The sequence below is a fragment of the Gavialis gangeticus genome, unplaced genomic scaffold (genome assembly GCF_001723915.1).
Source record: "Gavialis gangeticus isolate Ggan-Ray unplaced genomic scaffold, GavGan_comp1, whole genome shotgun sequence".
Classification (NCBI taxonomy): Eukaryota; Metazoa; Chordata; order Crocodylia; family Gavialidae; genus Gavialis; species Gavialis gangeticus.
The window spans coordinates 21,091,452-21,106,276 of record NW_017729028.1 but is presented as its reverse complement, the minus strand read 5'-3'; the positions used below and the strand labels follow the sequence as shown (position 1 = coordinate 21,106,276).

The following is a 14,825-nucleotide window of genomic DNA, read 5'->3' as shown; positions in this document are numbered from 1 at the left end:
TGATGGAAAATATGTAGGAGAAATCAAACAAAAACTGCACCAGAATAAATGCACACCGAAAATCCATCAAAGACAAAAATACCCAATTACCTGTGAGTGCCCACTTCTCACAAGACAGTCACTCTCCAATCTCTCAGTTCTAATCCTCAAAGGGAACTTAAAAAAACACCTTTTGTAGACAGCCTATGAACTTCACTTCATAAATCTACTGGATACAAAAAATCATGGACTTAATATAGACATTGAATTTATGATGCATTAGAACCTGCCTGCGATATGATACCCCAGATGACCTGCTTCCAGCTGTTTGCATTCCTTCACACATTTCCCTCCCTTCCCCCGCTGCCCTTCCCCCGCTACCCATTGTCTTCCAAACTTGCCTGCCTTAAGATTACTGTAACACATAGGTGATGCATATGGGGGACATGAGTGGTGGGGGGGGGTCACGGGGAGTGCTGGCCGGTGCTCCCCCTGAGAAGCGCCGGTGGCACTTCCAGTTTGCCACCAGCACTTCCGGGGTAAGTGATCAACTGCTGGGACACCCCCCCCAGTCAACAATTGGCAGCTGGTGCCCCCTGCAGAGCCAGGAGGCACCGGTCGCCCATGCTGCAGCATTATAGAATCTGTAAAAAGATTAATACAATTACAGAGATTGTAGTAGCATTCGTTACTAAAATGGTGTCCTGCAAATCTTGAAAGAAATGGTAGCAGGTTTCTAATATCTTTTGCAGGATATAGCTCATATGTTTGTGAGAGTGGGGATGTGTGACCAAGCTGTGTGCGCCTTTCTGAAATGTAATCGCCCAAAAGATGCAGTAGATACCTGTGTCCATCTCAATCAGGTAAGACAATGATGATAGAAGGTGGTATTGTATTGCGTTGGAGGATTAATAATGAGATTTTTCATGTTGGTCCACAGTTAGATTTCAGTCCATTTTAATCATATAATGTGTATTCAGAATCCTTCTAAAACTCACACTCCAGTTTTTAAACCTATCACTAATTATTGGAGACTAGGAGGAAGCCATCCTAGAGGGTGTATTGTTTTACATCTGGCAGGCAAGGTTCTTGGCTCTTACTGGGTGTTTTGCCCCTTCTCTGAAGTCACTGAGACAAAATACTAGAGTAGTTAGACCACAGAACTGCTTTAGTTGACAGTTCCATTGGTTCTCAATGATATCAGCTTATGTGACTCAGCAGGCAACCATGCATTTTGGTATGACAACCTTTACTGAAATCTCAGGAGAGAAGCTGATGTGGGATTGAGCATGGTAACTCTAAAAGTAGATTTAGAATAGCTGCAATACAAAGTTTCTCTTCAACTCTTTGTTTTTTATTTCTTTAGTGGATAAAGGTCTTCAAATTCACATTTGCCTGGCCTGAATACCATTAGGTTGTAAAGTAATAGCTGCTGGGGTTAAGAAGCAATTGCACACACTGCAAAAAGTACTGCATTATCTCCTAAGTACTGTTCTCCACAATTGGTTGGGTGCCTGCAGTGGAGGGTTTACACCATCTCTTATGTGACTGTACTAGGTGGCTGCTTGAGGAACAGTACTTAATAGCTACTTTTCTGATGCAGTATGCTTCCTTTTAATCCTTTTTGCGCACAACATGCTGTTAAAAGCAAGTAAAATGAAAATAAAATTCTTAGAACACTGAGCGTATGTAGGAGCAAATCACAACCTGAATTCAGTCCTTGTACAACTTCCTTTATTGTTGATAAAGTTTTATAGTTTATAGTTGACAAAGAATTTGGGTATCACAATTTAGTAAAATTTGAATAAGGATTTGGTTAATTTTTATCCATAAAGAAGTGAAGCCAGACATAAACAAGTAATGCCATACCTCTAAGTGTATTTTCCTTATTAAAAAGAATACATCAAAAATCTGTACAAAGTGTTTGGCTTGTAGAAATAAGGCAAATAAATTTGCTAGTTTAGACTTAAAAGCTTTTCCATGATCCAATTTAGTTCTGAATTGTTTTGCTTCTGTTGGATACACTCTGAGCTGTTTCAGAGCTTTTCTGCAGAAGATTCAATTCTGGCAGTTACAAAAAAAATAATTTACTATAGGTTTTGCTTATTAAAATCACAACTTCTGTTTTCTTATAATATGATGGAATGCTTTGACTAAGAAGATAATTGTACTTTATTGAGGATGTAACTGAAAACTTGTAAAACCGAATAACTGATTGCTCTTGTTTCCAGTGGAATAAAGCTGTTGAGCTGGCTAAAAATCACAATATGAAAGAGATTGGATCACTTCTCGCTAGATATGCATCTCATTTACTGGAAAAGAATAAAATCCTTGATGCCATAGAACTCTATCGTAAGGCCAATTATTTTTTCGATGCTGCCAAGCTCATGTTCAAGGTATTCAAGGCTCCTCTTTAATCCTGAGTTATACAGGATAGTTAGCAATAGTGTGTGTAGGTGTCAACGGTTAGTTTTATGTACTGCACTTTGCATTTTCCAGTGTTAACTATTTTCAGGGAACAAATAGGTGTTTGAGGTGTATAGGAGATGTTAATTATAAAACCATTACATCATTGTGTAGTGCAAGTCAGAGTTAGGTTTGAGGTATTCTTTACTTCCAGTCATGCTGTGCCGTTAAACTTCAAAAGTAGTGTAAGTTCAGTGGTGGTTATAGAGTATTTTAATATTATAAAAGCTTAAGCCTGCCTGTCTGAGTGTCGCACTTTATTCGCAACAGAGTGAACAGAAGAAGGAGGGAGGTGGTGAGGCCAGCAGGGCATTCTTGATAGGCAGTTGGCTAGTCTATATATATTTAAGTTTAGAAAATCCTGTTCTTATTTTTTTGAAATTACAAAGGCTACATTAATGTTTATATTGCCACAGCAAATGTTTAGATTGTATTTGTATGTCTAGAGGCAATTCTTTTACCATGGTAAAAACACCAAATGTCATTTAGTGTGTAATTGTCAAAAAATGAAATATTTTTATGGCCCTTATTTCTTTAAGATTGCAGATGAAGAAGCAAAGAAAAGGACTAAACCTTTGCGAGTTAAAAAGCTTTATGTATTAGCAGCTTTACTTGTAGAACAATACCATGAACAAGTGAAGAATGTACAAAGGGGAAAAGTGAAAGGAAAGAGTTCAGAGGTAAAGTATATCAAATAGTTCCCAGCAGTTTTATAAATGCCTAATATGTATCATCCATCAGAGTAAACAAATGAAAGGATATAATATTATTTTAAAATAGTCTCTTATTTCTAACATGTTTTTATTTCTTCCTAAGATTTATAAAGGAGCATGCTGCTTAAAAACATTATTTAGAAATAGCTAAATTGTGTTTTTAACATTTATTTTTTTAAAACAGCCTTTGAATATTATGACAAGATTCTCACAGATGAATCCAGGGTTTTTTGTGCTTGGTATGAAGTGATTGGTAGGAATGATATACCAGTTTCAAAAGAGATTTAGTACATAGATCAAGAAATACTGCCTATAACTCAGCTGGGTCAGGTAAGTTAGTGTGTGCAGTATGGGAATGCAACAAGAAAAAATAGTTCTCACATTCATTAAATTCCCATCTTCATGTACACCAGTGGTTCTCAGCATTATTAGACTCAAGGCACCTCTTAGAAAATAATAGCTCTTAGCTTTTCTTCACCTTTTAAAGAAAGATAGTGGAATTCTTGTGTTGCAAAGAACTCAGAAAGACCACAACAGTTCAGAATGTTTTTGACACTGGATTTAAACTAGGTTTCATGGGGGATGATGATCAAAACTCTTTAGCAGCAGAGCACATAGTCCAGAGGGGAACGGACTTGAAGAAGCAACTCAGCTCTGGGAAAGGTTCACAGAGCTACAGGACTGCAACAAGTGATGCAACAGGGAAGCGAGGGGGTCAAAATGCAAAATGCATCCAATACATGTATACAATAAAGAAGAGCTGGAAGTTGCAGCCTGTGAAAAGAACTATGAGCTCATTGGCATCACTGAGAGCTTGCTGGACAGCTCTTATGACTGGAGTGTCAACGTTGAGGGTACAATGTTTTAGAAGGACAGATGGCAGAAAAGGTGGTGATGTGGCCTTGTATATCAAAAAGCACATACTTGTTCCCTGGTTCAGGAGGAAAAAGACAGCAAAGCAGAATGCGTCTGGGTGAAGATAAAAGGTGAAAGATATATAATGGTGGGGATTTATTATAGGCCACCAAATGAGGAAGAAGAGTTGGATGAGGCACTCTTTAAGCAGGTGACAAATCTATCCAAGAGCTGTGATATGTTAGTGGTGGGAGACTTCAATTTTCCAGACATCTGCTGGAAAAACAATGTAGCCAAACATAAAATGTCAAGCTGGTTCCTAACTTGTGTTAAGGACAACTTTCTGTTCCAGAAAGTGGAGAATACAACCAGGGGAGATCACCTATTTTGGATCATGTCCCGACCAACAGGGAAGAATTGGTGGAGGATGTGAAGGTGATGGGTAACAGGAGAAAACTATCACAATACAACAGACTTCCAGCTCCTGAGATGGGGAAAGCATGAGGTCAGCAAAATTAGGATGCTAAATTTAAAAAAGGTGGATTTCATCTGACTTAATGAGCTTTAAGGAGCTAATAGGCATGGGATTGAAGATTAAAAGTGCCTAGGAGGGCTGGGAGCTTCTAAGGGGCACAGTATTGGAACCCCAATAAGAAACTTTCCTGACACAATGGAAGCACAAACATGGCAAGAGACCAATGTAACTGAACAAGACACTGCTAAAATGCCTCAAATGCAAAAGTAAAGCATATGGGCGATGGAAAAATGGGAAGGTCAGCAAGGAAGCATACCAGGAAATAGCAAGAACCTGCAGGGACAAAACTGGGAAGGCAACGACAAAGAACAAGCTGCAACTGACAAAGGAGGTTAAGAACAACAAGGAGTTCTATAAGTATATTAGCCAGAAAAGAAAGACCTTAGCAAGCCAGGGGAACAAGATACAAGGAAGGCAGAGCTACTCAACAGCTACTTTGCTTCAGTCTTCACAAAACAATTAAGTTGAAAAAATAGAAATACTATTTTTAATAGAAATACTATTTATATACATAGTCATACTCCTACCAAAGATTATTTGGAGAAGAAAGGGGGCAAGATGAGGAGATAACAAAACAGGTGGTCATAGACCTTTTGTTGGGTCTGAATGAATTCAGGTCAGCAAGGCTGGATGAACTTCCCAGGGTCCTGAAAAAAACTGGCAGAGGAGATCTTGGAGCCCTTGGCAATGATCTTCATGAAGTAGTGGGAGATGGACCAGATACCAGAGGACTGGAAGAAGTTCAGTGTTATGTCTGTCTTTAAAAAAGGCAAAAAGGAGGACCTGGGGAACTAAAGAGTGGTTAGCCTCAGCACAGTATCTGGAAAATTACTGGAGCATATCCTGAAGAAAGCCATTTGCAAGCAACTGGAGGAGGAATGGCTCATTGCAAGCAGCATGGATTTATGAAAAACAAATTGTGTCAAACAAACATTCTTCTTTGACAGATTAACTACTTAGGTGGATGAAGGAAATGCTGTGGATATATAGTGTATCTAGATTTCAGAAAGGCTTTTGACAGGGTCCTGCATGACCTTCTCATAAACAAATTGGAGAAATGTGGGCTAGATAAAACTACTATAAGGTGGATAGATAACTGGCTCAGTAGCCGCAGGCAAAGGATAATTATTAAAGGGTTTAAATGTTAGAAGGGCAGGAGGTTTCAAGTGGAGTCCTGCAGTGATCTGGCCTAGGTCTGGTGCTGTTCAACGTGTTTAATGATTTGGATGTTGGCATAGAAAGCTTCTTGTGCAAGTTTGCAGACAACGAAACTAGAAAGCATTGCAAACATGTTGGAGGATGTGAGCACAGTTCAGAAGGTTCCTGACAGATTGGAAAGTTGGGCTACAGCTAACAGGATGAAGTTTCAGTAAGAACAAATGTAAGGTGCTATACCTTGGGAAGAAGAATAAAAAACACAAATATAAAATGGGTGACACCTGGAAGGATAGCTGCATTGTGGAAAAGGATTTGGGAATCTTGGTAGACCAAACTCAATATGAGTCTGTAATGCGGTGCAGCTGCACAAAAGATGAATGCTGTTTTGAGATGCATCAATAGAAGCATTAGGTGCAAGAAATGGGAGGTGGTAGTGTCTTTCTACTCAGCAAAGTCTTACATGTGATGATTTTTTTAAGGCTACATCAGCTTTAGCTGGATTGCTGGAGGAAGATGTTCTCTCTTCAGCTAATCGCTTCACAGATAATGCCTGGAGGGGAGCTGAGGCTTATCATTTTTTCCTACTTGCACAAAGACAGCTTTATGAAGGTTATGTAGATACAGCAATGAAAACAGGTAAGGTTTCTCTGCTATATGGATGGTTAGAAAATTTAAATTATTCTGTAAGCCCCACAAATTACTCCTTATACTTGCCTTGTTTTCTTTTGGTTGTGCCTGATTCCTGTGATTTAGAAGAGGAGTTGGTAACTTACAGTGCTTGGTCTGGATCTGGTCCACAGAGCCCAGGGCTGTGGGGAGTAGGGAGCAGGGTGTTTTGCCTGTGTTGTGGTTTGGCATCAGGGAGAAGCATCTAGCTATGGCAGCCAGAAGTACTGCCTCCCCTCCCCACCCATCGACCCAAGCAAGGTACATCTGGCCTGCTGCTGTTGCTGCTGATTTGGACCTTGAATAATGTAATTAACAGAGTATTGTAACAATCACCAAAATGAAGGGAAAAGATGTCAGTTTGAGCAACAAGTACCATATATTCTCACATATAGCTTATCCCTGTGTATTGTATGCACCTTGATTATGAATGGGAGGCTAAAGGGAAAAAACCAGATCTTTGATTGAGGTAACTGGCAGCAGCTAGGGAGCCAGGCCTGTTTCCAAGCCTGCTGCCAGCCCATGTGCTGGATGGGGCCCATGGAGCCACATGCTGGGCCTGAGCCTGCACGCTGGGTCTAGGGCAGCATGCTGGGTTTGGAGCAGGGATAATGTCTGCCTTTATGTAGTGGATCTGGAGGTAGCATGATCCTGGACTCAGCACACCAGTCCAACCTGGCATGTGGTTCTGGAGTCAGTGTACAAGGTCAGACTTGGTGTGCTGGATCTGGCCACAGGCCAGCTCCATGTCCTGGCGTGATCTAGTATGCAGATGTAGAGGGAGGCTTCTCTCCCCCTTTCCCCTGGTGGAAATTTGGTTGGGGGGAAGAAGGAGAAACTGCCACAGTGGTAATTGCCGCTGCTACCAGTTACGTCAATGAAAGATCTTTTTTTTTCTTTAGGCTCCCATTCATAATCAAAGTGCATACAATATACATGGGTGTGCTATATGTCAGAATATATGGTACGTGTTACTCTTAGTGGTAACTGCCACAGCTCTGAGACATTGCAATTAAACACTACCACTGCTTACTCATGCTGCTGCCCCCACCCAGTTTCTGGACCTGTGGGATCCTTCTTCTCACGTATATAATGTGCACCCTGATTTTCCACAGGTGGTTTTGGGGGGAAAGATGAAGGTTATATGTCAGGAAAATACAGTAGTTTTACAGGGGAATTGCCAGTATTACCAAATATAGAGGTCTGAAATAGAACTTGTAACTAGCTATTTTATCAGGTTAAATAATTCCCCTAAAGCGTGGACAAGCCTGTATCTGGAGCAGTTTCAAAAAGCAGAGGGGGAGCTGTTGCTCCAGACCTTGCAGCAGCTATTATGCTGCAACAGTTATCTGGGAGCCATGCATATATAGCAAACTGGCTCTAACCTTAACTCTGGATGAAACAGGATTAAAGTTAGAGCTGTTCAGCTACAGTTGCTTGGATCAGGGTTTGTGCACATCTAACAGTTATAGTATAACAGCTGATATGTGTTTCAGAGCAGCAGCAACTCCCCGTCTCCTTCTGAAACCATTCCAGATATAGGTTCATCCATACCTAGGTATTTGTAATGACCATGCACCTCTGTTGATTGAATATGGTGTGCCAGAAGATCACAGCTGTGCTGCTCCTAGATCAGTACTGTACTAGAATCAGTAGGAGTCAGCTGGGCAGATGGTGCTCTCCACTTCTTTTTCTGAAAGGCTAAGAATTAAAAGGTAGGGTACCAGGGACTCTTTTTCAGCTCTTAAACAAGCACAAGTTGTTTCTTTAAAACAAGTTGAACTAGACATGCTCTAGCATTTTCATAGCAGTGATGTGATGGGAAGAATATAATTTTTAAGCAAAGTCTACCTTTATGTGTGTGCCTTTTCAAAGCAATATATTATAGCTGTCTTGTTCTTTTCTTTTTGTAGCTCTTCACCTGCGAGATTATGAAGACATTATTCCTGCAGTTGAAATCTATTCCCTTCTGGCTCTGTGTGCATGTGGCAATAGAGCATTTGGTATTTGTTCAAAAGCCTTTGTTAAACTCGAGTCCTTAGAAACCCTTAGCCCTGAACAGAAGCAGCAATATGAAGATCTTGCCCTGGAAATATTCACTAAGCACTGTCCTAAGTATAGCAAAAAATTGGATCTGGATGGCCTTCTGGAGAGGTAGGCTATTACTTAGCTTTTTGGTTAATGTTAAAATTTTTTGCTGAAATTGTTGACAGGAAACCAGCAGGGTCTCTCACTGAATAAGCCCATAGGGTTGCTATGCCTTTTACCCTGTCAATTAAATTTTGGTGGGCCTAAAAGGGACTTTTCCCTGGGTATAGGTCTATGTCCTGGTCCCACTCAGAGGGCAATAAACCAATGATTACAAGACAGTTGGATATAAGTTCAATAGAAATATAACAAGCCCAGTCACTAACAGTACTAACAATAACAACAAATACAAATCATAAGGTAAAACAGTCTGTACAGTATTTACAAGTAACAGCCAAACACCACCATTAAATTACTGCTAGAGGGCAATCCACAGCACTGAAGGCCTAGTGTGGAGGCTAAGATTGCTACTTCAGCCTCTAGTCACTCACTGAGGATTTCTCTGCCTTTCCCCAGATGGGTACTAAGCACCTCAGACTCAAGAGTAGGTGATACTTTACCCTCACAACGAATGGCAGGTAAATCAGGCAGATGCGTTCATGTATGGCGGGAGTCACTCCACAGCTTAGTGATTTCCTGGGAGTTTGACCCTTCCCACAGTGCCAACTCTCACAGATGCATGCATCACTGATCTTCACACAAGCCCTTACAATCAGTCTCAGTCAAGGGCTCACAAGACCACTCTGTCCCCAGTCACACATGAACCCACATATGCAGGTAGCGGCTGGGCTGGGCTGCCCTCAGTGTGGGTGGTGGTGGCTCTGGAAGTGGGCTACGGGGGGAGGAGGGAAGGGAATGCAGCCACCCCAGAATTCCCTGTGGCCTCCCCAACGCCTTTGCCTGCCCTGAACACAGCCCTAGCCAGCCCCACCCCTCCTCCCCCCTGCCAGGAAGAGCTCGGCACCGCCCCAGGCCCAGCCTCAGCCCACAGCAGCAGCCTGCTTCAGCCCATGTGCAGATCTGGGGGCACACGTCCCCCCCCCGCTCCTCCCACATGCCGTCCTGGGGTGCGCACAGCGGCGGGACCTGCCCCCCCACCCCCCAGATGAGCTGCTTGTGGCTCCATCCTGCACCCAATCCTGCCCTGGCTGAGCAGCACCTGCCTCTACCCCACTCCCTTCCTCACTGCAGGGGCCTTGATCTATCCCGCCTCCCACCTCTTCCCTTCTAATCTCTAGCCATCCTAGGCATGTGTAACCAGGACAGGACTCACTGCTAACAAAATATACTGTTTGGATTTGCTGGTTCTGAAGTGCTGATGATAAGACGCTTGGGTATTTTATCATATCAGGAGGATGAATGTACCCAACCATAGGGTAGCATATGTTAATTTTACTTAATATAAGTTCCATCATAATAAAATAATGCAGCCCCAAATGAAAAGGCTAAATTTGTGATAGATGGCCAATAAAAATTTTGCATGGGCACATATACACATGCAGTTATGGTGCATGACTAAACTGTGGAACTTACTGCTCTGGAGTTTATTGCTCCTGAGTGGGCTCTTTGAACGTGCATCTGGGAACAATAATCTCCAAAGCAATAAGCTCCACAGTTTATTCATGTGCGGCACATTGAGCTGGGTTGGAGCAGCCCTGGCTGGCAGGGAACCTGGCGGTGGGGTGGGGAGGATAAGGACTGCTCCCCCTGGCCCAACGTGCTGAAGAGGGGCTGGTCGGGGCATAAGGGTGCATCAGTATGGGTCTAGCTAGTAGGCACTCCCTGCACTGATGCACCCTTATGTCCCAGCCCGCTGGGTAGTGTCTACATGTGCTCTGCTACAGAGTTTTTTACCCAAAGCAGGATAGCACTTGTATTTATAAGTACTATCCTGCTACAGAGTAAATTAGTTTATTCCAGTGTAAGAGGGGTGCAGATGTAGATGCCAAGACATTTACTGAACAGCTAATTAGTCAACTGTGCAGTAAATGTCTCGTGTAAATGTGCCCCAAATATATAGGTTTAATGTAAAGCTATGTATGCACTTCCCTTATCCAGATGACTCCTGAAACAAATATTTGTTGTTATTTTAGAATGTTTTAAAGTTACAGTTAGTTTTTTTCCTTTCTGTTTCAGTAGTGGAGAAGGAAAACTTCCAACATGTGTTGCAACAGGAAGACCTATCACAGAGTATCAGTTCTGGATGTGCAACATGTGCAAGCATTATGTACAGGCCCAAGAAATAAGCAATTATAACTTTTGTCCTCTGTGCCATAGCTCAGTAGCTTAGTAAGAAAAACAAAGGTATATGTATGTTTGTTATGTCTCAGACTCTGATAAACATAAGAGCATACTTTGAAATGTAATGATTCTGTTGTTGCTTGTTTAATGTACTGTTACAGGATACTACTGTTATTAGCAGAGAAAAATCTCGAAAAAAGTGCAAGAGAACAAATCAGGTGCAATCTGTCATAAGAAAAAGATTTGTTAAGTGACATTTGTATGAAGTGGTTGAGGCTAAGAGCCTTTTTTTTTATTGTAAACTGGACCTAAATTTACAGATATTCAACATCCACTATTCTCAGGCTGTTTACAGAGTCATCAATGTAGTACTAAGCAGCAGTAGTTATATTTGGGAAAAATTAATATAGGTGAACCCTTGAAGAAAAAAAATTGAAATGAGTCCGTTGAGGGAGACACACTAATTATGCAGATTTTGTTCCTCTAATTGAATGGTGGGGCCTATTCAAATATCAGCCGTAAGCTTACAGCCCAGCTCTAGCTGACCGAATATTAGTTAGTAACCAAGAAACCACAGACTCAGGTGAACAATTCAACAACTAGACTATTTTATAATCCAAGAGAGGAAATACAAAACAAGAGGTAAGTAGCATAAAGAACAGTTACAAGATTATACAGCACTACATACACAAACTAGAGATCAAAGTAAAGCTCTTCTCAGACTTGCAACAGCCTTGCTAGTGGTCACAAGCATGGAACAGCTTAATATTCTCATCTAGGCCACAACACAAAACACATGCACAGCCCTTAGCAGCTTACATACACAATACAGCAGCAGTTCCAAGTGATCACAATATACCCAGAGAGGACTGGAGGAAAGAGGGGATATTGGCCCTCACCAGCTGCTGCAGCTCTCACCCACTCTCATCACACCCGCCTCTCACTCTCTCACAGTCAGCCCTATTTCATCCTTTTGATCACTCCACTTCTGTCAATCTTCCATTCACCCAGTCACTCAGACAGGAAGGGTGTCAGTCACATGCCAGTCGCTCCACTGACCAATCTGGGGGTCAGTTATCTCAGGTAGGTACTTGGTACCATTTTCCCGCCACAAGTTGCGTAGGGCTGACTGTGCATGCCCATATAGTCACAAGCTGGTCGCTGAGCCTTCGGGGTCATAAGTTCAACACTCAATGCAAGAGTTCTGCAACTCTTTGTCCAACAAAGTCCAGTGTTAAACAGCACCCGCTGCAACCCTCATCATTGTTTGTGGTATTTTTCTACTATAATGAACATACTAATAGATGTACTTAAAGCAGATAATTGATGCTGTATTCTTTTGTTGAATATATTTACAAGTGCAGCACAAAGGAGCCAAACAAGCTCATCAGCAAAGAAACTGCAGTTTGGAATCTGCAGCTTGAGTTCTCCCTGTCTCTTTCAGATATTTCACCCTTAGGCAATGAGGTTGACTCAATTAATGTTAGTAATAAAAGAGAAAAAATACATTAGTGAACTATATGTTACAAGTTAATTGCCTTTTTTCTTTGGGGGCAGATATGTCTGTATCACGCTGTCATAACTGTCTTCCTTGTGTACTGGTATAAATGGAGATAGAAGGGACATGGAGACAGGGTAATTACAACATCCTTGGAGGTTATCTGTCCTGCTCTGTAGTTAGTTGAGCTACAGTGATAGGACAGCATGGGGAAGCTTGAGCAGCTGTTGTTCATGTTGTACATGACCTGTACAGAAAAAGAGCAAATCGGTTTTCAGTTTTGTCAGGCCCGTATTTTTCAAAAGCACACCATGAACTTTTCTCTAAAAAAAACCAAACAACATTATATGGGGCATCTTGTTTTAACTTCAGGTATCCAGGCGGCAACTCTTGCTTTTATTTTTTTCTGTATGGAAATGCTTCATAATATAAATTTGTTACATATATTGTATTGTAATACACTTCTTAAATAAAACATTTTTCTATGCAGTGGTATAGCCTTGATGGTCCAGCAATTAGGCTACCGACGAGGATTCCTCGGGCCACGAAGCCAGAAGTATCCAGCCCTTTAGGGGTCCCCCACAGATCAGGACACTTGCGGGCCGTCCTCCAGTCACTACCAAACTTAAAAGGCCGAGCTTCGCGCAGCAGGCTGGCGCTAGGTCGTGCCCCTGCTCCCCGCACACTGCAGGGGACTGGGTCTGTGTTGGTCGCGCTGCACAGCGGGGGAGCCGCACCAAGTTTCAAACGCAAGGCCGGTCCCGCGCCCGCACGCCCGGCTGACTCCGCCCCGCCACGCTGCCGCGCCAATAAACGGCAGCCCCTTCAAGGCTCTACTGATGTCACTGTTCTACGCAGGCAGTGAACACGCTCCGGCGCGCGGTGCATAGTGGGACCGCGCGGGACCCGGAAGACGAGCGGTGCCCGTTCGAGCGGCAGCTGACGGTTATGGGAACGTGACCCCCCCCCCCGCCGACATGGAGCAGGAGCGCGGCCGCCGGCACCCCGAGTTGCTGTGGGCTGCGCATGCGCGTTTCCGCGAGCGGCGGTTCGAGGAGGCTGAAGCGCTGTACAGCCGCTTTATCGCGGACTGCGCATGCGCCGCCGGGGGCTCCGCCCCCTCCAGGTAAAGTCGCGTGGACCCCGACCCTTGCTCTTGCCTGGTGCTTGGAGCATGCGTAGAAGATCCGGTGGGGGACGTCCATGTGGGCAGTGCGCAGGCGCTGACGCTTTGGCTCCTCCCGCACCTGACGGAATGGAGCAGCTGTGGCTACACTTGACTCCTGGCAGGGCCTGGCCTGGGCCACCTGGTTCCACTGGTGCTGTCCTGTCCCGTGCACCTGTTTACCTGTCCCCCACAGACAGAGTCTTTAGGATCAGTGGCAAACGTGGGGATGGAAGAAACCCACCCACCTGCCACCCTTTGGCTGCAACCCCCCACCAAAGGAACGGGAGCGAGGCCATAGGTTCAAAACGAGGGTGCCGAGGGGGAGCACTGAGAGCAGCGCACCTAGGTATGACATCTGGCTTGTCCGAGTCAATACAACTTGGGAAAGTCCAGTGTAAGTGGCCTGTTTTGGGACAGCAAGTCAGATGTTGTCACCCTTGTACCAACAGCTGATGAGAACTTCTTTACATTTGTGAATTTCTGCCGTAGTTATGCGCCAGAATAATTTACAAATCTTTAGAAATCGCTTAAAGAAGTTCAGGAGGTTTCCTCGAACAACACCCCTAAAGCCGAGAGTATGCTGTAGTTTAAGGACCTGAGAGTAGTCCTCTTGGATATGTTTTGTAAGTGCTTTGTGAATCCTAATGGAGCTCTCTCTTCTCATCTTAAGCGAGTGTGCTGCTCAGGACCTTGCGACCGCATTTAATAACAGGGGACAGATCAAGTACTTAAGAGTTGACTTCTATGAAGCAATGGATGACTACACCTCAGCCATCCAAACACAACCAGATTTTGAAATTCCGTATTATAACAGAGGATTAATATTGTATAGGCTAGGTATGGAAAATGTTTTTATTCACTTTCATAATTTTACTGTTTTCTGTGCAAATTGCGATGTGCTGCAAACTCAGGGGCTCTGAGGCTCCAGGATCAAGCCAGGGGAACTACTCCAGTGTGTAAAACGAGTGACACAGGGGTCAGGCAGCCCTTTTGAATCACCATTCTGAGTAATTTTGCTTCAAAAGAAAACAGGAACTGGCTTTTGCTGCTGCCCCGCAATATGTTTGTTTGTATAGTGCTTGTTTGACATTGGGATGCAGAGCAGAGTGACCCACCAAGTGAACAGCAGCTTTCCATGGCATAAATTGATCTTGTGTGAAACAGCAGTTTACAGTTTGTGTTTTGCTGTTTGGCTTTCCTTCTGGGTACATATGAGGGAGAGGAATAGTTCCTGAGTATTGCCACTGAGTAGTTCACCTATCTGTATCACTCCAATGATTTTTAGTGAAGTTAGCTTTATTATTAAACCTATAGTTTCATAGTTAGTAGGGTTGGAAGGGACCTGAGCAGATCATCAAGTCCGACCCCCTGCCATGGCAGGAAAGAGTACTGGGGTTAAACAACCCCGGCAAGGTGGTTGTCTAGCCTTGTCTTAAAGACCCCCAGGGTAAGAGCCAG

The 14,825-nt window shown here is 43.3% G+C and overlaps 2 protein-coding genes across 4 annotated transcripts in view; both read left to right on the top strand.

The window, feature by feature from the left end:
* The window catches only part of WDR35 (WD repeat domain 35), a 76,556-nt gene extending 64,484 nt beyond the window's left edge, over positions 1–12,072 (top strand). For 2 of the 3 annotated variants that reach the window (XM_019520790.1, XM_019520791.1), the window contains 6 exons: positions 732–842; positions 2,211–2,375; positions 2,985–3,125; positions 6,186–6,342; positions 8,286–8,526; positions 10,597–12,072. In XM_019520790.1, the coding sequence (XP_019376335.1) occupies positions 732–842; positions 2,211–2,375; positions 2,985–3,125; positions 6,186–6,342; positions 8,286–8,526; positions 10,597–10,750 (969 nt within the window). In that variant the 3' untranslated portion in view covers positions 10,751–12,072. The remainder of the gene's footprint in view (positions 1–731; positions 843–2,210; positions 2,376–2,984; positions 3,126–6,185; positions 6,343–8,285; positions 8,527–10,596) is intronic. The other variant, XR_002098155.1, reaches the window with a different exon arrangement.
* A 1,041-nt stretch (positions 12,073–13,113) lies between these two features.
* The window catches only part of TTC32 (tetratricopeptide repeat domain 32), a 10,034-nt gene continuing 8,322 nt past the window's right edge, over positions 13,114–14,825 (top strand). Inside the window, exons 1-2 of the mRNA XM_019520789.1 lie at positions 13,114–13,325; positions 14,038–14,204. Coding sequence (XP_019376334.1) covers positions 13,177–13,325; positions 14,038–14,204 — 316 coding nt within the window. The 5' untranslated portion in view covers positions 13,114–13,176. The remainder of the gene's footprint in view (positions 13,326–14,037; positions 14,205–14,825) is intronic.